General features: G+C 42.3%; 1 protein-coding gene and 1 long non-coding RNA gene across 2 annotated transcripts in view; one reads left to right on the top strand and one right to left on the bottom strand.

The window, feature by feature from the left end:
• The first annotated feature begins 4,935 nt into the window (after nucleotides 1–4,935).
• Nucleotides 4,936–11,514, top strand: LOC117021418 (uncharacterized). The gene is made up of 3 exons (XR_004422858.1): nucleotides 4,936–5,014; nucleotides 5,137–5,255; nucleotides 10,393–11,514. It is a non-coding gene; the product is annotated as an uncharacterized LOC117021418 (long non-coding RNA).
• Nucleotides 5,252–22,427, bottom strand: part of MPHOSPH8 (M-phase phosphoprotein 8) — a 40,241-nt gene continuing 23,065 nt past the window's right edge. Inside the window, exons 5-14 of the mRNA XM_033104537.1 lie at nucleotides 21,330–21,587; nucleotides 16,854–16,979; nucleotides 16,503–16,591; nucleotides 13,651–13,791; nucleotides 12,920–13,006; nucleotides 11,521–11,675; nucleotides 9,457–9,611; nucleotides 7,919–8,046; nucleotides 6,997–7,080; nucleotides 5,252–6,534 (exon numbers count right to left, since the gene is read on the bottom strand). Coding sequence (XP_032960428.1) covers nucleotides 6,493–6,534; nucleotides 6,997–7,080; nucleotides 7,919–8,046; nucleotides 9,457–9,611; nucleotides 11,521–11,675; nucleotides 12,920–13,006; nucleotides 13,651–13,791; nucleotides 16,503–16,591; nucleotides 16,854–16,979; nucleotides 21,330–21,587 — 1,265 coding nt within the window. The 3' untranslated portion in view covers nucleotides 5,252–6,492. The remainder of the gene's footprint in view (nucleotides 6,535–6,996; nucleotides 7,081–7,918; nucleotides 8,047–9,456; nucleotides 9,612–11,520; nucleotides 11,676–12,919; nucleotides 13,007–13,650; nucleotides 13,792–16,502; nucleotides 16,592–16,853; nucleotides 16,980–21,329; nucleotides 21,588–22,427) is intronic.

Below are 22,427 nucleotides of genomic sequence, written 5' to 3'. Positions count from 1 at the left end.
TTTGTCCAATGTGATGTTACAGTTATGCTTTAAGATTTCAGTTAAGAGAGAGCCTTTAATGCAATTATTGGTTGGCTTTTTTTTTTTTTTTTTTTTTTTGGCCAGTGTCACCAATGGAAAGAGCTATTTTTCAGGAGCAGAAATATTAAAGTCCTTCTATCTTTGTGTATGAACCTTCTGGGCATTCAGATTTTAAAATCCAAATTATGAGTGTCATTGAGTGGATGTCAGAGTGCCATTCCCCGTAATTGTTTTACCAGTGTTGTCTATGCTCCAATATACAGTACACCTGGTCACAGAACTGGTGATTGTCTCTGAGTATTGAATGCAAGTATTAAGATGATCCATCCTTTTAAAGACTAAAAAAAGCTAGAACTTGGCTCAATTCTAGAGATGACCTTTTTAGGATTCATTATATTTAATGCTTTGTAAATTGCACATTCACTTTCTTGAAAAGTTAAGACTTAAAATTTTTAGTCCTGGTATCATTGTATCATTAAGAATTAAGTAATCCACTTCAGCTTGGTTTATGGTTCCATTTATTCTTGTCAATCTTAACTTGACCAAAGGCAATATATATAGAAGTCAGAATTTTATAAAACCAACCTAAGAATGCTAATGACTCGAGGAGCAGACACCTAACAAGTATCACATGCAGTGAAATGCTAGTTGCTAGTTGTAAAAGGTAATTTTTTGTATGACAATGCCTTTTTTGAAAAAAAATACTGAAGGTTTTATAACTGGGGCCATGGATCCTGTTGGATCATTGAGGTATTAGGGTACTCTATGTATTTCCCTTAAATTACATGCATAATTTTATATACACATTTTTTACTTTCATATTTTTTGAATTCATACTTTACATACTTTACGTACTCTACTTTTGGATTCATTTTTTACATTCATACTTTATCCAATTCTCAGGTCAATTTGAGACTCAAATGGGTTTTGAAAATAATACTGATCGGGGTAATTAATTACAGTATTTTGGGGTCATGTACCCCTAAGAATTTAAAAAAATTGAGCACAAATTTGTTGTGGTGGTGGTGTACTACTGTACTAATATTTCAGTTACTTTATAAAACACATTTGATAAGGATGAGATAACATAAACTTATTCTTCAATAAAATATCTGGGGTACATGCTCTCTAAAGAACATTGGTGCAAGGTGTTAGGGTAGGTAAGAGAATTTTCTGATGGAGCACAGCAGACTGTGTGCCGTGCCTTGGATCGAGTAGAATAAAATTTTGTAGATACAGTAGGAATGATTGCAGGATTTTTGATTATAAGGTTCCAAGCTTTCAGGAGGACCCACCTATGGACATAGAAAAAGGGATTTAGCAAACTAGACGCAATATTTTAAAATCATTGAATATTTATTTGAGGATTTAATAGTGTTAAATGCCAAAACATAAAATTGAGCTGAATTTTAAATGAGTTCTTTGAGGAAATGAATTAAAGGAAAATCTTACTGAATGGAAATAAATGAGGTAAAGACTAAATAGCATCTTAATGGAAACTGATTACTGTTAAGAACTTTAAGAAATGAGTGAGCACTTTTAAAAAAATTATTTAAACTGGGTTATAAAAGGCTAAATCTGATTTGTATCCTAGGATAAAAGAACACATGGATGAAGCTACCTGAAATTTGACTTCCAGCACGAATCAGAAGTTAGGGACGAGAAGGGCTGGAGCCATGTTTCCTTTCAGGTATTCAGGTAGGTCCTTCCTAGTTTTAGTCATTCTTCCTGATGCTGCCTGTTGACTCGGTGGACATTTGTAATGGTACCTGTGCTGAGTTACGGAACGTGAGCGAATAGTTTATGGTGCGAAGTGGAACCTCAACTTGTCTGCCTGTTGTCTACTGGTCCCCAAGTCACTGACCTTCTCTCTGAGCAAGGCTGGGCGTTGTTTTAGCTCCAACTTGCCCTTATCTTTCCTTACTGGTGGTAATGTGTCTATCAATTTGTAGGTGAAAAGGGACTGAGAATAGAAATGACATTAAACGTCTTATTTACTGAAGGAGAAAGTATTACTTTTTTGTGTTTCATGATCTGAAGCTTAAAATGTTAGTCTTAGGTTCCTTTGGTAAGTCTGTAATCTTAAAAATGGTTGAAAACCCAACCCATGCCAGGGATAGTAGCTCCATTTCTCCCTTGCTGCTTTCCTCCCTATTATTGCTTTAAGTCAGACAAAAAAATTGTATGGAACATTTACATTCTGTGATCTTGATGACAGAATTCCAGTAGTGGTGTACTATCATCCTGATAGGGCCAGTGTCACCTTTGTCCTTTCCTGGTGATGACAGACACTCCATTTGTATCGCTACTGAGAGTGGTCTGGGGAACAGCAGCGTCAGTGTCTCAGCTCCTTGGATGTACAGAACCTCAGGACACGGGCCACCGAGCCAGGCTGCCCCGCGCAATGAGGCGCACAATGCACGCGTCCTGACCTTTGAGAAACAACCTTGAGAATGATCTGACCCCTCATGCCACACAAAAGTGGGGCAGCGGTTATGTGTAGTTATCCAGCTCTAGAAAATTCACGCTGGACGGTGACTCAGAGGTGGTCCCTTGTCATCCCCTGGAACTTAAGAATGCACATTCTCAGGTCTATGCTTGTCCTGCTAAACGGGATGGGACCTAACTGTGTTTTTAAAAGCCCGCCAGGAAATTCTGGTTTGTACTAGAGAGCCACTGACATGGGTTAAGAAAAGGACTCTAATGTCCATCAGCACCAAAGCTGTGGCCTTAGGTGGCCTCAGAGGGCGCTCGTCAAGGGGCTGTCACCGCAACTTTAGGATTTTGGTTCAAAAGTAAATAAAGGATTGAATACTGTTCATTTACAGTAACTGCTTTACGTTAGATTTGTATTTTCTAGTCAGTGAAAAGAAAGTGGTCCATTCCCAGAAGATACTCTAGTTTATTAATTTTCTGAATGTTAAATTAGTAAAATTTAGCAAATACGCATTTAATTCTAGTGGAGGGAAGTGACATGGCATTTTCCTCCTTCAGAAATCTTGTTAAAGACATCAACTGTCTTCAGGTGACCCCAGGCTGCGGTTCTCACGCCTGGAGGTGCAGAAGCCCCTGGCCGGCTCATGAGCCCATAGCAGGCCTAGCCATGTGGCGCTCAGGCCTGAATTCTTGTGTGTAGTGGGGTGCTACGGCTCTGGTCTGGGAACCAGTTTTTTGGCATTCATGTAATTACCTCTGTAGAGAGTTGATCTCTATATGAGCAAGTGCACAACAAAATACATTATAGAAGTGATGGATTACTGAAGAACATTTTATAGGGCAAATGTAGTAATTCAGTTCTTGAATATTTTTTGACTATAGTCCAGTTTATTTTCTGTATAACGGAATGCTTGTAATGACATGGGACAAAGCCAGAAAAATTGTTTCATTTGTGAGTTTATTATACCATATAACCAGTGTATGGATGTATGAGCAATAACATTTGACATCTAAAAAATTAGGCCTCATAGACACATTTTCTATGGTTAAAATGATATTTGGAATCGTGCAAACTACATTTTCATTCAGGTTTTGTTTTAGAGGTGTTGACCTACTCCCTGGTGTAGTCTGGCTGGTTAATGTTGGAAAGTTTTATGGTAGCAGCCCACAAACACAGAATGACCCCCCCCTTTCCCACCCCTACAAACAGGAACCACTAGATCCTGCGATTTTGGGTCAGTCCCCAAGATAAGGAACTACTCAGGAAAATGTGGCATTTTTCTGAGAAAATCGTATTTTCACTAAAGTATGTAACTTGGCCCAAGTAAAGTAAATAATGGGCAGTATGAATAAGACAGGGATTATGTCGTGGAGTAATGGAAATTACTTTCTTCCAAATTAAACTGATGTGAAATACTAGGTTTAGATTCCAACTGGGAGCTCAAGGTGACAGATGACTATTTTCTGATTTTGTTTTGATTTGGTCCCAATTGAATTGTGAACCCTCATTGTCATTACAATTTCCAGCTTACCAGTAAAGTTCTAGGTACGCAGAGGGACAAGTCAGGCTTAGATACCAGATTTGGTGTGAAAGGAGCATTATCTGCGAGTCAGCACAGGACAGAGGAAGCAGCAGTGTGGATTCCTTCCATCAGCCATCCTCAGAACTGAGCAAAGAGTTTAAACTTTTAAAACGTTAATTTTAGGGGTTTACACAGTATTATGCTATGAAACGTAGGTTCTCGTTTCATCAGTGCCCGCTCTTCGCTTACCAGCCTCCGTGCACTTTTCTTTCTCCGTTTTATGCTCAGTAACTGAAAGCTGAGTAGAATTCTAAAAGCAGCACCTGAGTTTCAGACTGCAACCTCCTGACATTCCACTGAATAAATACTACAAACTTAAGAATTCAGATGGCAATGACTTGAGAAGACAGTGTATGAAATTGAGTAATTTCACATTCCTGGACCAAAGTCAAACTCACCATGTACCATATTTCCCTGAAAATAAGACCTGGTCTTATATTAATTTTTGCTCCATTAGGGCGTATTTTCAGGGGATGTCTTATTTTCTCATGTACAACAATCTACATTTATTCAAATACAGTCATATCATCTTCTGGAACATCATCATAATGTACTAAATGCATCCGTCTGGCTGACGATCTTAACGGGCTTATTTTCGGGATAGGTCTTATTTTCGGGGAAACACGGTAATTGTAGTAGTTCAACATTTAAGGAGTGCTATTAGGTACTTCTCTTTGTACTAGGTGTTACAGATAAAAGAATGTGCAGTGTGCCTTCTGTAGCCAGATTCATCACAGTAGACCAGATCTGAATGGTGTAGTTAGTAAATTAATTGAATACCCCAATTACTCATCCTTACATCAGTCTACACTAGACAGGAGTAATTGCTGAGCAGTGTTTTTGGTTTTTTTTCCTTCTCTAAGATAAAATTAAAGTAAAAAGCTGTGTATTGAACTGCTTTTCAGGGAACTTGCATCCCGTTTGTGATGACCTGCTGAGTCCTGAGGTTGCCAGGGCTGAGACGAACAGCTCAGGTATGTGTTGTGTGTCACACACACTTTGACCACACGAGGAGGTTGCTCTGTTTTCTTCTGTAGTCCTGAGGATGTGTGTACAGCTTGTGGTAAGGTCTGCGTACAATTGCTTTGTTTTCCAGAGAAATCGCTGCCCACTTTGTACACGTAAGAAACCCGAACTTCCCATAATCTCCAGGACTCAAGGACAAGTGCGCGTCTCACCTGCTATAGAGAAGCTACAGTTTAGAGCAGAACACCTGTATGTGGCTCTTGTTCTCTTCCTAGTAGACACACTGCTCAGAATGTCCCAGCACATTGTGGCACACAGGCAGGGCGGTGTACTCCAAGCTACCTCACACTTTCATGTTCCGACTTTCGGCCCTATAGCATCATGCATGCCTCCTTGATAAATAGCATATCCTTGTTTAGTGTGTTCTTATAAGTTATTAGGCAACATTCTGAGATAAAATTTCTTTCATGTAGTAAACTAAGGTACTCAAATCTCACTTTTCAGAAAGCTATGAAATCAGATACAGTACTAGAATACAGTTCAATGTAGTTAGAAAAGTCCAATCCCAGCCATCACTCTGCTAAAAAACTAAAAGAAAATACACCAATATTGTGTTTTTTATTGAGAAAACTGTAGGAAAAGGCAGTTTTAGTATGTGAAGTAAAAAATTGCTCTTAAATGTCATCACAATGTCTGGGGTGTAATATGTGACATTATGAAAGTTTTTCATTAAAATTGTAACTTAGACAATTAAAAACCTGATCAGGAACTAAATAATTTTACACATTTCTATACTCTAGACTAAGCCTGATTTATTAGTTTCCCAAATATTTCTTAAAAGAATGTAAGAGTTAGACCTGTGTAAAATCTACAGGAACTCTGGCTCCTCACGTGAGGCCTGGTGTGGCAAAGCTCACTGCCCTTTCCCGTGTTCAAAATAAGGGCACAGGGCCTGGCTTTGAGTAAGGAGAAAAGTTTGCAGGTAATAGCCTTTTTGGCCTCATAATGTCCTGGTTTACATTTTTTTGCTGTATCTCAGACTCTGATTTATTATCTTTTCAAATAAAGGATAATTGGAAATCTACAAAGTTGTCACCTCCAACTGTATATCAGAAATAGACCTGATCTCCCCTTTACACTTCAAGGGAGGTAAATTCAGGCTTTACTTAGTGCTTAGGTAACAAATTTACCCAGGGTAGTAGAAAATTAAAAAGAAAAATGACTTCCTTTTTCTTAAATGATCCCTATATACACCATTCCACATTGTGGAAAAGCTGGACACGACCCCAACGTGAGCACGCTCTCCGTAATGGACTGGAACGCCGTGGCCCACGTCTGAGACCAGAACAGACAGGCCTTAAACTGCATGAGGTTACAGACAAGACTTTACATGTGGAAGGGTTGGCTGTGCCACCATTCCCAGCTGCGTAGAACAGAGGAGTTAGGAAGGTCCAACAGGAAGTCCATGTCCACCCCACGTCTTTGGTCACTGCAGCTGCACTCTGTACGCGCCTATCAGCAGCTTCACCTATAGGGAGAGAAAACACACACGGATCAGCACAGAGGTGGCTCCCCTTTCTTAGCGGGGAGAACACGCATGGCTAAGACTGGTTTGTAATATTGTCAGATTGGTTATTAATTTAAGTAGCAGTTTTAATAAAAAAAATCCAAGTGCTTATAATTTCATTTTTAGTTATTAAATGTTGTCTAGTCCACTTTCATTTTACAAGGAGAGGTTAGTGACCCACCCAGAGACACACAGATGGCAATCCAATAGCAAAGCCTGGAACACACCCAGGCTGCTAGGTATAGAGGTATTATGTCAGACACATCTGACGTTGAGGCAGGTGCACCTAGCACTCCACCCTGGGGAGCACATGTCTCTAGGACAGGACCAGGAATACAGCGTTCTTGAAAATGTTGTCTAAATGACAATCATCTAGAGTAATAATCTGAGTAGGAACACTGAATATGAAGAGAGGGTATTCACCTTGGCAGAGGGCGCTTCCGTCAACCTTATAAAGAGTTTGTTGAGGCCTGCAAGAGGGCTGAACGAGTAAACAAAATGACTATCCTAGGGAGAGAGACCAAAAACTGTCAGTATTTCTTCCATCTTCTACATCTAGAGACAACTAGACCATATCTAACAATATAACCTCATCTTAAGAGCTCAGAAACCTTTAAGACTCCAGCAATAACGAATACAACTTTTGTACGTGAACTCACACAAGGAAATAACCTGTGATTGCTTTACTTTTCCCTTGACTTATTAAAAAGATACAAATAAACAATATCCAGATAAATCTTTGGGATTAGAATGTATCCAGCCATATATAGCATGAGTATTAAAAATCTTCATAAATCTTCATAACTACTCAATTGCTTAATTCAGCCTAAGAAATCTAAATGTGGCAAAAGAATCATGCAAAAAGATTCTTCAAGAGCATTTTTTATATTGAAAATGAATTTACACAGGCACAAATTATATATTTTTAAATGTTTATAAAATCAAAGTTATAGCATAATGATTATCTAAAATTAAGCATTAAAACTAAGTAAAAGTTAAGCATTAAAATTAAGTATAAATACAACCAATGTTACAAAGTGACTGAAGCATGAACAGGTATAAACAGGTATACTTTTCTTTCTTTTACAATTTCCTTATGTTTTTTGTACCATTTCTAAGACATGGTAAATAAACATAATGTAAGGCTGAAATAGCAAATATTTAGAAAGATTTTGGACAAAATTTAGGATACTTTTACTTTATGATTACCGGTTATTGACTCATTTCCAACAAACGGTTTACAGAATTATAATTAACATATTTTATTAAAACACCAATTTAGAAGTCACCTGTACATTTGATTATCAGAATCTACTTTTCATTAATGAACTACAGAAAATCTTACCAGAAAAATAGGAAGTTGAAATTTATCGTTTAAAACTACAGCTTGTACACTACACGGTCCACAGAGTCGGGCAATAACATCTTTACCCAGAAAGTTTGCGTGGAAAATAAACAACAGGATACCAGAGCCTGAATAGGGGAGATGTAAACACAGGTGTTACACCCATCTGGCCACGCCCCCATGCAGGGCCCTGCCCCTGGGGGAGGAGCGGCCACACAGTCAGGCCAGGGCAACTCACACATCTGACAAGGAGCCCTCCAATGCCCAAACTTGGGGCTCTTACTATTTTTCAAATCACAACTTTTTTTGGTCCATGTATTCCCTATTGATGGCTCATGGAAGAGACTTAAAAATATGCTTTTCTACATTAAAGTTATTTTAGTTTTTTAAAAAAGTCATATTTAAAAATTGCTATTGAATGCATAAAAATGTCCATGAAAGCAAACCGCTTAGACATTTCTATGGTGGTTGTGTTTAGGTTTGAATGCTTTTCCATTTTCTTCCACATCCTGTTTTGTCTTTTCCAAATTTACTGATTAACAGCCAGAAATCTGAGTTTTTTAAAAAAAGCATGAGATTTGAAGTTTTCGCTGAATATCCAAATTTTTGCAACATTCCTTTTTTTTTTCGTTTGAAGAAAAAGCTGTAGTTTTAATATGATCTCTATGACTTTTATGGTAAACTATTTTTAACATGATAAAATACTGATCCAGGCCAGTTATAAACAAGAGGAGACTTTATAAATGACCCCAAAGAACCATTTGCTTTGTTTGTTTTGGGCCCGCGGAAAAGGGGAACCCAGGGCCCTTGGCTTCTCGTACCTGTCCCGCCGAGCTATTTAAGGCTTGACCCAGTGATTTTGCTCTCCAGCATTACAATGTCAACTGTCCACCTGAATAGTCAAAACTACAAAATATGACTCTTCAATTCCAAGTTCACCAAACACTATGGTGTTATGAATGGCTGTCTTTAATTGGTAGAACTATATATGTTCTTGAATACACTTGTTTTCTTAAAGGGTGGAGGGTTTTGTTTTGTGTTTTTTTTTAAAGCCAGAGCCCAGCTTACCTCCACTTCCTATGTGTAGCATCCGTGTCCTAAAGAAGGCATGGCGTGGCCATGGTCCTGCTTTTGTTAAGGAGAGGCCAGGAAACAGAACCGACGTTTCCATCTCTTGCTACTAAACTTTATTAAGGGGCAAGACTATTAGCAATAATAAAATTGAGGAAAAAATATTGATTCTGGGCTTAGAATGTTAAAGGTAAATTTTAATAAAATTCAATTTAAATAAAAACTGGTATAATTAACTAAGGCCCAGTTTCCATACTTATTTAAAAAGTGCTAACACCATGTTCTGTGGACCCCTCAAAGTCACCTGGGATGGTGGATATCAGTGGGGTCTCTTTTTTTCTGCCAGAGTAGCTCTGCTATTTTACCTAATTATACATAACGGAATTTTCTTAAGGTCTGTTCAAAGAAAGAATTCTAAAATAATCAGTTATAGTGTCACATTTCTAAAACAGAAAACACAGGCTTACCTTCTGGTATATTCTGTAGAGGTTTGTAATTGAAATCCATTGAAAAGTCTGGCCCCTCACAGAGACGGTGACATGCTATCGGGAAAACTGGTTCTAGGAGAGCAAGACGTGCTTCAAAGTAATCCTTTATGGTTTCTTCCGCTACTCTAGAGAGTCTGCTCAGAAGTATGTAGTAAGAATTGTTAATATTAACGTAGAAAAGAATCATGAGCCATACACTGATTAAACTATTGAGTATTGGTGAGGCCTTCCCAGATCACATCCTGCTCCCCACTCTCAGCTTCTGATGTGCTACCTATTTGTCCACGTCCTCTCCCAGGAATGCAGGGTCCAGAGGCCAGTCTCCCCTAATGCTGTCTCAGTGTCCAGCCGTCTGAACACTGCCTGGCACACAGGTAGTGCTCAACACATAACCTGTCTAATGATGACCAATTTGGAGGACCAGCGATGAGAATTCTATCCAAAAATTCAAGAATAGCCAAATTGCCACACACACACACACACACATACACACACACACGTTGTCACAGTGAGTTTAGGAAGCAAATAAAATGATTAGTATTCATTCAAAAAATATTTTTAAGCTATTTCATCTGGTTTGCCCAGGATATGGGATATTCTAGTTTTAGGAGGTTAAGTCCAAAGTCCCAGAAAACCCTTTAGTCAGCTTTAAAACAAAGTCCAGCAGCCCAGGAACCCCTCTGTCTCATGAGGCTGGCGGCTCTACCTGCACTAACTATTACCACCAGGGCAGACAGACGAGCTGGCTTCCTGGGAGGCCTGGCAGTCAGGTGCCGCGGCCACAGGTACACGCAGAAATGATGGGCTGGGGGAGGAGGGAGCTCCCCACAAAGGCGGTCATGGGGCATGTGCCCTCGCTTTGGCCTTGGCCTTATTTTTGTCTCTTGTCTGAAATTTACTTTTCTTTGTTCTTAGAACATAGATCCTACACCTGGTCTTGCAGGTATGAAGACCCAAGTCATACTCTAAGTGTTCAAGAAGAGGGAGGGGACAATGGCCATTCCTACCCAAGGCTGCCTGCTATTGTGACAATAATCTACTTGTATGAACTTCAATAAAATAAAATGGTTTAGAAGTCATTTGAAAAAGAAGGAACTTGAATGGATAAACTGATGCATCCAGAAAGTGGGATGATTATTTGGCACTAAAAGGAAATGTACTACCAGCCATGAAAAGACATGGAGGACCCTTAAATGCAGTATCAACAAGTAAAAGAAGCCAATCTGAAAAGGCTACATAGTGTGTTGGAACTCTATGACATCCTGGAAAAGGTGAGACTGGAGACAGTAAAATGATCAGGAGTTGCCAGGGTTTAGGGATGGATAGGCAGAGCACGGGATTGTCAGGGCAGTTCTGTGTGACGCTGTGAAGGTGGATGCGTGTCATTATACATTTGTTCAAACCCACAGAAGGCAGAACAGCAAGGTGAATCCTAAAAGAACTATGGATTTTGGATAACTGTCCTCGTGGGTTTGTTAACTGCACTGTTTTGGTAGGATGGTGATAGTGGGGAGGCAGGGGCGTACAGAAAATCTCTACTTTCTACCCTGTCACTGGGAATCTAAAAGTACTCAAAAAGTGTCTCTTAAAAAAGAACAGAGGGGCGGCTGGTTAGCTCAGTTGGTTAGAGCGTGATGCTCATAACACCAGGGCTGCCGGGTCGATCCCAATGGGCCAGTGTGAGCTGCACCCTCCACAACTAGACTGAAACAACTACTTGGCCTGGAGCTGATGGGTCCTGGAAAAACACACTTAAATAAAAGTTAAAAAAAAAAAAAAGACTAAAATTTAAATGGTTTTAAAATGTGAGCCAGTTAAGAACATAGTATTTTAAGGATACTCCTAGATAATACAGTGTTAAGTTTGGAAGTTTCTAAGACCTCAGTAACATGCAGAAAACAATTCACATGCCATTAAATTCATGATTTTTTGAGAACAGAATTCTGTCAGGACCTCTACTTGTCAATCTTTCTCTGAGCAGTTACATGCAGACCATTCCAGTTTTGATGTGTGGTAACCATGGCACGTTCCCATCACACTTACGTGTCTAAGTGATTCTTCAGCAAGTCATACACCAACCCGTTGTTACACTGCTTTGCAAAATACATTGCGTTATTTTGGTGCTTTGACAAAATATTGCAGTCGGCTCCACATTCAATTACAAGTCGGACAATGTCCGAATTTCCTCTTTTGCAGGCCTACGTCCAAAGGGGAAACAAAAAACAGTAATAATTACTTAAGTGCAAAATGAGGTAACTACCAGTCACTGTCTGTCCCTTTCTCCACACAGGAGCTTGGGAGTTCTTTATGAAGAGGGCAGAGATGGTTGGATTGGGGAGAACACCTGGAGTCAGGTCTCCCCAAGTGTCAGAAACTTACATAAATGGAAGAGCAAACCAGACAGAAATCTGTGCTGCATTCAATTAATTCCTGACCTGACTTGATTCCTTGGGAAATGGGTAACTTTGAAAGATACTTCTGTCTCAAGACAAACACCAGCCTTTCCAAGGTCTGTTGTGTTCCTCGTTTCACCTGTTTCGGCACAGGCACCTGGTGGCCCTGCCCAAGAGCGGTCAGCACTACCTAGCATCACAAAATAATTTCAAAATTTTCCTATAAGCTGCCCTAAAGGACATTAATAAATAAGCATAGACACTAATTTGAATTGAATAAATCTAAGATTGAACTGTGACAGTTTAAAGACCATTTCTGGAGTATCTGTTTAAAACACACCTGGTGATTTTTCAATAAGATAGTTTTAAACTCCTGTTTTGAGTGCCACCTTTGTTCTAAGCATATGGCAATAGTAGCAAGTCAAAATTCAAAAGCAGGGCTCCTGAACAAAAGCGTTTCCGTGAGCCAGCAGTGAGCCAGGTTTAAAGCCCAGGTGTGGGAGGGCTCGGCTCCCTCCCTGACCACCGGGCAGCACCCCACACAGAGGCGTTCTGCACGCAGGGAGCTAAGGCACTCAGTGTCCTGCCGGGGCTGTTGTGTCCTAACAGCATCCTAGCCACAGCAACAGGCCAGGACATGCTGATTTTGCCCCTGTGGACCCAGATCAAAACTGCTAACCGGAGGCGGGTAACAAAAAGGGTGCCTGGGGAGCCTTTAACAGCTTTCACCTCAAAAGTAGCTGCAAACCACAATCCCAAACACAGGAAGGAACCCGAGGCTAAGAAGATGGATTCACAACCATAAAATGGCAATGGGAGGACAGCCTGCGCTTCTCCAACCCCAGGGCTGCACGTGTCCTATTCCAGGTCCTGTTTTCAAACAGCTTGGCCAGCTGTCACCCATCTGAGGCTTCTGTGCTCCCCCACCACATCTCATCACCCCCGGTGGCACTGCTCCCACTCCATACGGTGTTCCCAGGCCACGTCCCCAGCAGGGCCTGGCGGCCTGACGCCCCAACAGGACACCTGAGGAGCGGAGGCGCGATTACCTTCATGAGAGCCGTCTCACCATTGCTCTGCTGGACATTTACAAAAGCTCCTGCTTCCAAAAGAATAGCCACTGTCGTTAAAAAGTTCTATTAAGGAAGAAGAAAAGCAAATTTAACTCCCAAAATTCTTTGGAAGATAGATAGATATATTCAGTTGTTTTGAAACTTAGCCATTAGGAAAGATACTGGGTCACCCCAAGCAGGTAGGTGAGCAGCTTCCTGGCTCCATACTGTGCAGGGTCCCCTGAGTGGGTGGAGATGTAGGGGGATCCCCGCCCCGCCCCGGCACCAAGCACAACTTCAGTCAGTTTTGCCAACAACTTCAATCTGAAGTTTAAACACTGGTTTCAACATAAAAACCCATGCATAGCAATCCTTTAGAAAGATAATATATGGGAACATTTTAAAGTATTAATCAAAAGCAACACTTAATTTCAAATGATAAGATTTTCAAAAGACCTAAGATTGAAATTGGTATTAGTACCTTAATTACAGGTCCTTTTTAAATATAACACTTCCAACTAGCTAATCACGTTATGAACATTCAATGGCAAATACCACTGTTGATTAGAAAACACCCATTCATGACACATTAGAGATGCGCTGGAATATACGACTTTAAAGTTACTTGACTGTATGACCGTTACAGTTCACTACAGAGATGGATTCTGTGTCGTCCCATGAGCAGGAATTCCCGTGAGCCCATGAAAGGGCTGCCTGTGATGACCGACCTTCTCGGCTGCATGAATGAGAGCGGTGGTCCCGTTTTTCTGTCTGCCATTCACTTTGGCTCCTTTTCTGATGAGGAGCCTCAGCAGGTCGTCCTGCCCTCCCGCCGCGGCCAGCATCACCAGTGTCATCCCACTTGAATCCTTTATTAAAGGTTTTGTTTAAGAAAAAATGTTAATGTTTAATCAAAAATTTTAGAACTAAGTTTTTTCACCTAGATTGTTTCAGTGTGAAATCAATGAAATGCACTGATTTAAGTATCTACCTAGCTTTACTTAGCTTTTTTACTAAAATATCCTAATAATCAAAACTAATAAGCTTTAGAATTTTTTATATATAAATGTTACCGTCAAGTTTTACCACCTCCATGTATTAAGTTCTAAAGGCACATCAATACTTTGCATGATGTGAAATGAACAGTGAAAAGTACTTATTTATCTCAAATTTCAGGTTCAGGGCGGACGGGTGGCTCAGTTGGTTAGAGCGCGAGCTCTGTACAATGAGGCTGCCGGTTTGATTCCCACATAGGCCAGCAAGCTGCGCCCTCTGCAACTAGAATGAAGTCAATGAGCTGCCACTGAGCTTGGGTGGCCAGATGGCTCGGTTGGGGTGTGCCAAGGTTGCCAATTCAACTCCTCCAAGGGATGGTGGGCTGCACCCCCTGCAACTAAAGATTGAACTCGATACCTGGGGCTGAGCTGCCGCCGAGCTCCCGGATGGCTCAGTTGGTTGGAGCGCAGGCTCTCAACCACAAGGTTGCCGGTTCGACTCCCGCAAGGGATAGTGGGCTGCGCCCCCTGCAACTGACAACGGCGACTGGACCTGGAGCTGAGCTGCGCCCTCCACAGCTAAGACTGAAAGGACAACTTGACTTGGATGGAGCTGATGAGTCCTGGGAAAAACACTACTGTTCCCTAATAAAAAGTCCTGGAAATACACACTTCCCCAATAAAGTACTGTTCTCCTTCCCCAGTAAAATCTTTAAAAAAAAAAAAAAATTTCAGGTCCAAAGTTCCACTGTGCTCTAGGTAAAACTCATACATTCATTAGATTCATTTAGTGGCCCAAAGATGGGAGGCTAGAAATAACCTCAAGAAGTCACATGAGCCCACTGTATGATGACAAGCTAAAATAAGTGCTATCTGGATTAGACAAATGCTAGCCTGTGTAAATCTAACAGTGGGGAATTGAGTTTTATTGTTCTAAGGATAAAGAAGAAATAGGACGCTGATATGATAAAACTAAGTCGTTAAAGAACTGCTAAAACAGATGTGAAATTACATGAAGTTGATGAAAACTAAAAAGGTAACTATTAGCTAAAATATTTCCAATCACTAGTTGAAACAAACCATGAGGAAACCAAACCAATTAAATACCGTTTGATAAAACCAAATTCCAATAGTTTTGAGTTCATTTGGTTATTATAATCTGATAGTGTAGCAAAATTGGCCGGTATGAGTAATCTGAGGGAACACAAATTAAGAAAAAGTATTGCTAGCAGTAGCACGTTAGATAGACAGACTCAAGAGGTTCCACTAAAACTGAAATGAGACACTGGAACCACTTCCTCTCATTTGTAAAAACCTTCCTAACTTTAGAAAATTCCCTGTTGTTACTATGCTTTTAATAAAGACCAAGCTACGTGAGGATTAACGTGGGGAAAAAAAGCATCTGATAAAATCCAACATCCATCCCTGATAAAAACTTAACCAGTTAAAAAGAGCAGAAGTGTAGGAAGGTGAAGGCTGCCACACAGGACAGGCAAGACAGCTGACACCTAGACCCAGGGGAGACCCCTCAGGTCAGGGACAGGCAGGCCGCTGCCATCATCACCATTACTCAATGGCACTGGTTTCACAAGACTGAGAAAGAAAGATTGTTGGAAAAAAGGAAAACAAAAGTTATTTTGGCAGATGATCAAATTCTCTACCTAGAAAATCCAAGGCAAGTAACTTAAAAATTATGAGTACGAGAATTTTATAAAGTGTCCGGAGACAACACCGCCCCTCCCCGCCCCGACAGCTTTACCATACACATGTAATAACCAGTTAGAAAAAAACGTGTGTGTGTGTGGGGTGATATCCTAATGATCACACTAAGATAATTAATTATAAAACATTTAGGAATAAATCTAAATTGTGCAATAACTATATGAAGGAAAAATCCAAACAACTTTGGGAATGAATGAAGAGCTGAATGTATAGTTATGCTCTTAGATGGAAAATTCAAAATGTAAAAATGTAAATTCTCAGTCAAATTATGTATTTCATGCAATTTTAATCAAAATCCCTATAATTTTTTGAACTGTAATCCCAAAGTATTAAACCTAAAAAAGTCTGCACCAAGAAAACTAAAGAAGAAAATATAAAAATCTTTTCTAAGCAAGACAAGAAACCAAAAGCAACAAGGGAATAAGATCAATACATGTGACTACCTAAAAATAAAAACCCTCTAAGCAACATAAGACTGAAAAAAAACAAAACCTAAAAACAAGAACAAAAGGGTTAATATGCTTCCATATAAAAAATCCTTATAAATCAGTATAAAAACCCGCAGCAACAGTACAGTCGGGCAGTTGCTGTAAACAGACCACTCTCAAAGAAATAGTGACCTGAGAACCAGGAGCCGGTTCCCACGCTCACCCCTCAAAGCGGCAGAGGTTAAACCAGATGACCACGGCTGAACCAAGGGGTTGGAAATAACAGGGACTATAATTTCTACATTCCTACAACGTTTGAATTTTATAAATTGAACATGCATTACTTTCACAGCTGAAAAATGAAAAGTAAAACTAAATTTTAAGAGAGCTACTTTCCATCTTCCTTTCATGAGATTTTACAGATATATTTACTACCTCTTGGTCCAGGTTATATTCTTCATTTGAACTAAGTGCAACCTTCACGGTAATATAATCCCCATTTTTCACAGCATCTCTCAATAAATCTAAAATGAAAGAAAAGATAACTTAGGTTTTCTGTATCTAGATTCATGGTTATTATAATCTGATAGTGTAGCAAAATTGGCTGGTGTGAGTAATCTGAAGGAACACAAATGTAAGAAAAAGTATTTCTAGCAGTAGCACGTTAGATAGACAGACTCAAGAGGTTCCACTAAAACTGAAATGAGACACTGGAACCACTTCCTCTCATAGTTCCCAAGGACCCCCATAGTTCCCAAGGACCCCCATAGTTCCCAAAGGACTCACGACTTGGGATGGCATCTGCTGTAGTAAAATTCTCATTTTTCCCAGCAAGATGCTTCTGAAAATCTTCTAATTTCATCCATTCCAGCTGCAGATCCATGCCCAAACTCAGAATCTGCTGTCTGCCGTCTGGAACACAGAAGAGCCATAAGATACATTTTTCTGGGCTATACAAAAATAAAATACAAATTTATTCAATTTGTGGTGTCTTAACCAAAACTACATCGTCTTTAATGAAATTTCTATTTTTTTTAGGAAGTAACATGAACTATCCATATTTAGAAGTCACAGTACTTCAAAGGCATGAAGATAAACCGGTAACATATTAACTATAAAATAATGAAATATGAATTTTAGGTACATGATTAAGTATCTCAAAGGAAGAGAGGAGTCAGTAAGAGGCATCACTAACATTTCTTTCTTTGGCCATGCTTCCTGGACATACACTGTTTTCAATCATTAAAGCAGGTAAGATCATTCGAAATGTGTAAACCAGACCTGTGCTTAAACAAAAGTACTTGTCCATTGCTCCTTCCAGAGTCGGCTCATGCTCCTCCTCTTGGAAGCCCTCCCTGTTGAGCCCCCTTCACACCATAAAGCAAGTGCTGGTCTCCTCCCTCACGTCTGACCCACAGGCTGATCAGCGCTAGGACGGACATGCTCGTCCCCTATCGGCAGTGCAGTGCGACTGGGGCCTAACTCACGTGGGGTAATTCAAAACAACTGAACAGCACAAATATTTGCTGATAAGAGTTAAAGGATTTTCACCGAAAACCGACTGCTCAAACCACACAGATGTTAGGCAGATAACCTTGCCATAGAACTGGAGACTACAAAAGACATGCAAACAAACGCACTGTCCCCCAAGCTCTCAACTGGAACCAGCACTGCCCCTTGCGGCCCCGACTGACACACGTGCATCTGGTCCCAGCCCCACGTTCGCTGTGTGCTTTGATCAGTCACAGAAGCTTGCTGTACCTCCCGAGTGATAGTAGTGATAACAGTAAAAACAGCTAGCACTCAGTAAGAAGTGTTCAATTATTTACATGAATCAATGCAGGTAGTCCAGAGTGACCTGTGAGGGGACACACGTCACAGCCGAGGAGAGCCAAGGGCACTCTCAGCGAGTCGCAACTGAGCCCACAGGAAGCAGTGGGAAGGACAGATGACAGGTCACATAAATCAAGACAGTAGTGTCTTCCCAGGGCTGTCTGGAGTAACAGAACCCAGAGCTCCAAATGCAGCAGAGCTCACCCTACATGGACCTGCCCCTCGTCACCTATCCATCCGGTTTTCAGGCCTGAAGGGTCTGATGCTGAGATCTCTGCTGAACAGCCCGGGCCTCCCGGTGCCGACAGGTCCTAGTCTCCTGGGGGTGGAAACGGGGGAAGCTTCGGCTGACGCCGGCCGGTACGGGTGGTCTCGTCGGGGCCACCTTCCTTCCACACGGACCCCAGCCACCATTCAGTCCAGCACCAGCACCATCTGAATGGACTTGGGAAGGGCCTAGGGCAGCTGGGGGGCTGGACTCGGTGTGGGTGATGATCACTCGGGAGCCCCGACAGCTGGGCTCTTCTGAAGGGACTGACGGCCTAGACAGGGAAGCCCAGGGTGGGTGACCATGTGGAAGGACATTTGGGTTCACCCTTAGGAGCCACGTCCCAGCTCGAGGCACCGACACCGGCCAGCGACCTGGGAGGTGACACCCTAGCCGGGCACGAGCCCTGGCCACGGGACAAAGGAAGAACAGCTGCCGCACTGCCTGGCATGTTGCCCCTGAAACAGTGACTTGTTAATGCAGTGACAGCGTGTCCTATTCTAAACAAAGCCCAAGACAACTGCCAAAGGACTCTGGGGCCATGTGCCGGAGTGCCCAACTAGCGGCGGACTGGCAAATTCGTTCTGTCGGCCCGCCCCCTCGGAGTGACGCTCTAAATGTGCCTTGGTTTGTGTGGCGCCACATCTGGCTTGACCCAAGCTTTTCCAGTTGTCTCCATGCCAACCAGGCTGCCACCACTAAAGGATTGCAGAAGGCATGGACCATCTACAGACACCGTCCTTGACTAGACAGTGATTGGGAGTCCCACTGCAGAGGCCACGACGTGCTAGACAGCACAGGAACGTGAGAGTGGAGGTCCATCGCCCCGTAACCCGCAGCAGCACAGTTGTAGAAAGGAAGGAGGCAACCTTGGGCAGCAGCTGAAACGACTAACAGTTACACCAGCTGGGCCAGGTGGACTCCAGTACTGTTCCAGGCTTTGGTACGTTTGAATTGCTGACTAGTAGATCCTGCTGCCCCATATGCCAGACTGGGGTCACCTGCTGAGGCACTTACTGCCATAAAGGTATGGAAGTCTTGAGGGACAGCCACTGCCCCGACTCACTGTGCACAACGTTCTGTGTTGCTGGGGACACCCGAGCCCCGTCACACCTGGGAGAGGCGCCATCTACTGGAATTTGCAGTGGGATGTCCCGATGGGATGGGTGTCACTTGGCGCCCTAAGTGAGGGGAACTAGACTATCTTCACTGGGACCCCACTGTCCTGCTACAAGCCACACCTGCGGACACACCTGGAACAGAGCACGCAGCCCTGAGAGAGGGGAAGGATGGGGTCGTGGGCTGGCACCCCCTGGTCCGTCTCCTCACATCTGCAGTGCTATCTCCCCTGGCCAGCAGGAGTGGTACGGACAACCCGCACAGGTTCCTAAAGCTGCCAACCCACGCAAGGCCAGGCGGGCACGCTGTTTCCCACTGGCCCATCACGTGGCTGCCTTCCTTGTTCCTCTACTGGCCTGGAGGCTGTTATAGCACGAGACGCCCGTACTAGTCACCCAGCAAGCCTACAGGAGGGCCGACAAAGCATCTCTCCCGAACTCTGAAATGTCCCCAACGACAAAGCTGTCCTCCAGAACACAGTGGCTTTGGCATTATTACTGCCTCCTAAGGGGGCACCTGTGCCGTTTCCCAAACAATGTGCTCACCCCTGATGAGTCTGTAATGTATCATCTTCATTAAGTCACGAGAACAAAAGCGAACGTCCCGAGGAGTCTGACCCCCAGCCTAGCTGACTTAATAAATCAGTGGCTCAGATCTTGGAGCTCTTAGTGGAATACAGTATTCCTTATTTTGGGAATCATTATCTTGACCTGTGTTTTCTCTGGCGCTTGTCTGCCTCCAATGTGCCCTGACAGCTGCCAAATGAGCCACTTCCATGCTAGTAAGACTCCCTACTAACCGCCCAGGGCACACTGCAGAACGGGGGCATGTGAGAGGGTGAGAGCCGGTCACAAGGGGTGGGATGCTGGAGGCCCTCGCGAGGACTTAACTCCTGGTTGACCAGGAAGCAGGCTCCTTGGGGTTCCCCTTCCCTGGAGTATGCACCCCGTCCACCATTTCCACAGGGAGCCACCTCAAGAACGGAGCCCTGAGAGGTGTTGAGACCATCTGGACTGAATACGTGACTGAACCCAGTGAAGGCCTCTACAGAAACTTAAGATTTGGTGGGCGGGTGTGGAAAGCGACTGGTCTCGCTGCCACCTGAGACCAGCCTCGTTCTGTAAGTCCTCTGCTTATCACACCTGCCACCTACCAATCCAGACAGGCGCCTCTTTCTTCACTCTCTCCCTGCCCTCTAGATACAGGTCAGTTTCAGATTTCACACGGGGACACCCGAGGGTGCAAACTGACTGCCTCTGTTCATCACTGAAGGGCAGTGCTGCTACTTGGCACCGGGCCTTGGGGCAGCCCACTTCCGCCATGCCTTATCTACGGGGCCTAAAAATTGTCTCGATTTCCTGCAAGCTCAGCAATGCACCAGAAAGCAAGATTTACCTGGTACCCAGGGTCTCGTTGTTTTGTAGTAACAAGGCCACCCACACTATCCACTCTGCCATGTATTCTGAAACATTTAAAACGTCCTGTTTACCTGTTTCTCCAGATTCACAGATGCCAGTCCTGTCAGATTACCCTGTCCTAGCTACAGTGCGCAGGTATGCACTTTCTGTGCCCCCACAGCTAGTGTGGCCTGCATTCCACACGAGGCCCCCCTCCATAGCCGATCCCAATACCCCTCGCGAAAGCACAGACAGCACTGTCATATTTAGGAAGTGCCATTTACTGCAAGGTTAAAAGGACAGAATACAAATAAGTCTGCATTTGGTAATTTTCTGAAAGAAATCTAATGTAATCAGGCTACTTGGCAAAAGTGAGAAATGTAGAAAACTAGAAAGCTTTATAATTTCTAAATGTGCAGAGCACATTATAGGGACTCAGAAAATATTTGTGTGATCAATTCAGAAGTCACAGAATGACCTAGGTCTTCAATATAAAAAGTTACTTATTCAGGAGATTGAAGTAAAATCTTCTATGGCATTCTTTTCTGATCTTGAGATCAGAATTACAGTGGGAGAGGAGTCAGGAGAGTGAAACAATACAGTGTACTACTCTAAAAAGATCTGCAAAATGATCCAAACACTCACCAGCATTCTCATCTGCTTGGCACACGCTGTCCATGGTGTCCTGCCCGCCTTCCGCGGCTATGTACGCCCAGGTATCAGTCTCATCGCGTGTATTTCTCCTTTCTTTAATTACCTGCTTGTTTCCCTGGGATTTGGGATCTTCTGCGATCTTATTTTCCAGTGGTATTTCTTCTCTTTTCTGATTATTCTCAGGAAAATCATTTTTTTCTTCTGGAGTTAATTTAAATAAATCAAACGCACTTCTGATTTCCTTTAATGCTAGTGAAAAAAATCAAATTGATAAACAGGAATCACAAATTTGTTGCAATCAAAATAAAATCTGGGTTCGTGTTAAAGAAACAGGTATTTTCTTACTTTTCATTAGTGTCTTGTTTGGTAAAGAATGCTCAGATTCATTATCAAACATGAAGCTGTCTCAATGGGCCTTCCTACTGGCTGCTTGGTATTCAGGAAGGGTATGCAAAGTGCTGGCTGCTCACTGGTGCTCTGAATCACTCCCAGTTGTGACAAAGGCCTTCTGAAGATAGTGAGCCTCAGGATAATCCTAGTTATAACACCAGCTATCCTTCTGCTAAGACTGCTACCTGCGACTGTAACCTGAAGCTAAGCTCATACAAAAGTGGTTTCTGGTGGCAAGCGGGGGATGAGAGGGCGCCATGCCAGCAAACTGACTGGGAACCTGGTAAAACCACCTGACATCTGTGGAAATCCACTCAGTTGTTAACTGAAGATAAAGCTGAAAAGAAAACTGCAAAGCACTAGATCTGACATCATAACCCCAAAAAGGAGTAGAACAGAAAAAAATTAGGAAGAATTCTATTATATAAACTCTGGATACATAGCAGGTCGGTTTTATTAGCAGGGGATATTGAAAATCAGACACCCAGTAAGTACTACTATGAATGGAATGAACAGTAGTTGAAGACATTACACATAACAGTAAGAATGTACCTGAAACTGACATACAAGATAGGAGAAAAAAAGTTAACCAGCTCCAATTACATAATATTTTGAATCTCCAATCACTCTATGAACAATAGATGGTTAAAATTGTTGTATTGCTTTAAGTAGATTTAGTCTTGAGTTACTTTATGCATG

This window comes from Rhinolophus ferrumequinum, chromosome 4 (genome assembly GCF_004115265.2).
Source record: "Rhinolophus ferrumequinum isolate MPI-CBG mRhiFer1 chromosome 4, mRhiFer1_v1.p, whole genome shotgun sequence".
Taxonomy (NCBI): Eukaryota; Metazoa; Chordata; class Mammalia; order Chiroptera; family Rhinolophidae; genus Rhinolophus; species Rhinolophus ferrumequinum.
This window is presented reverse-complemented; position numbering and strand designations above follow the sequence as displayed.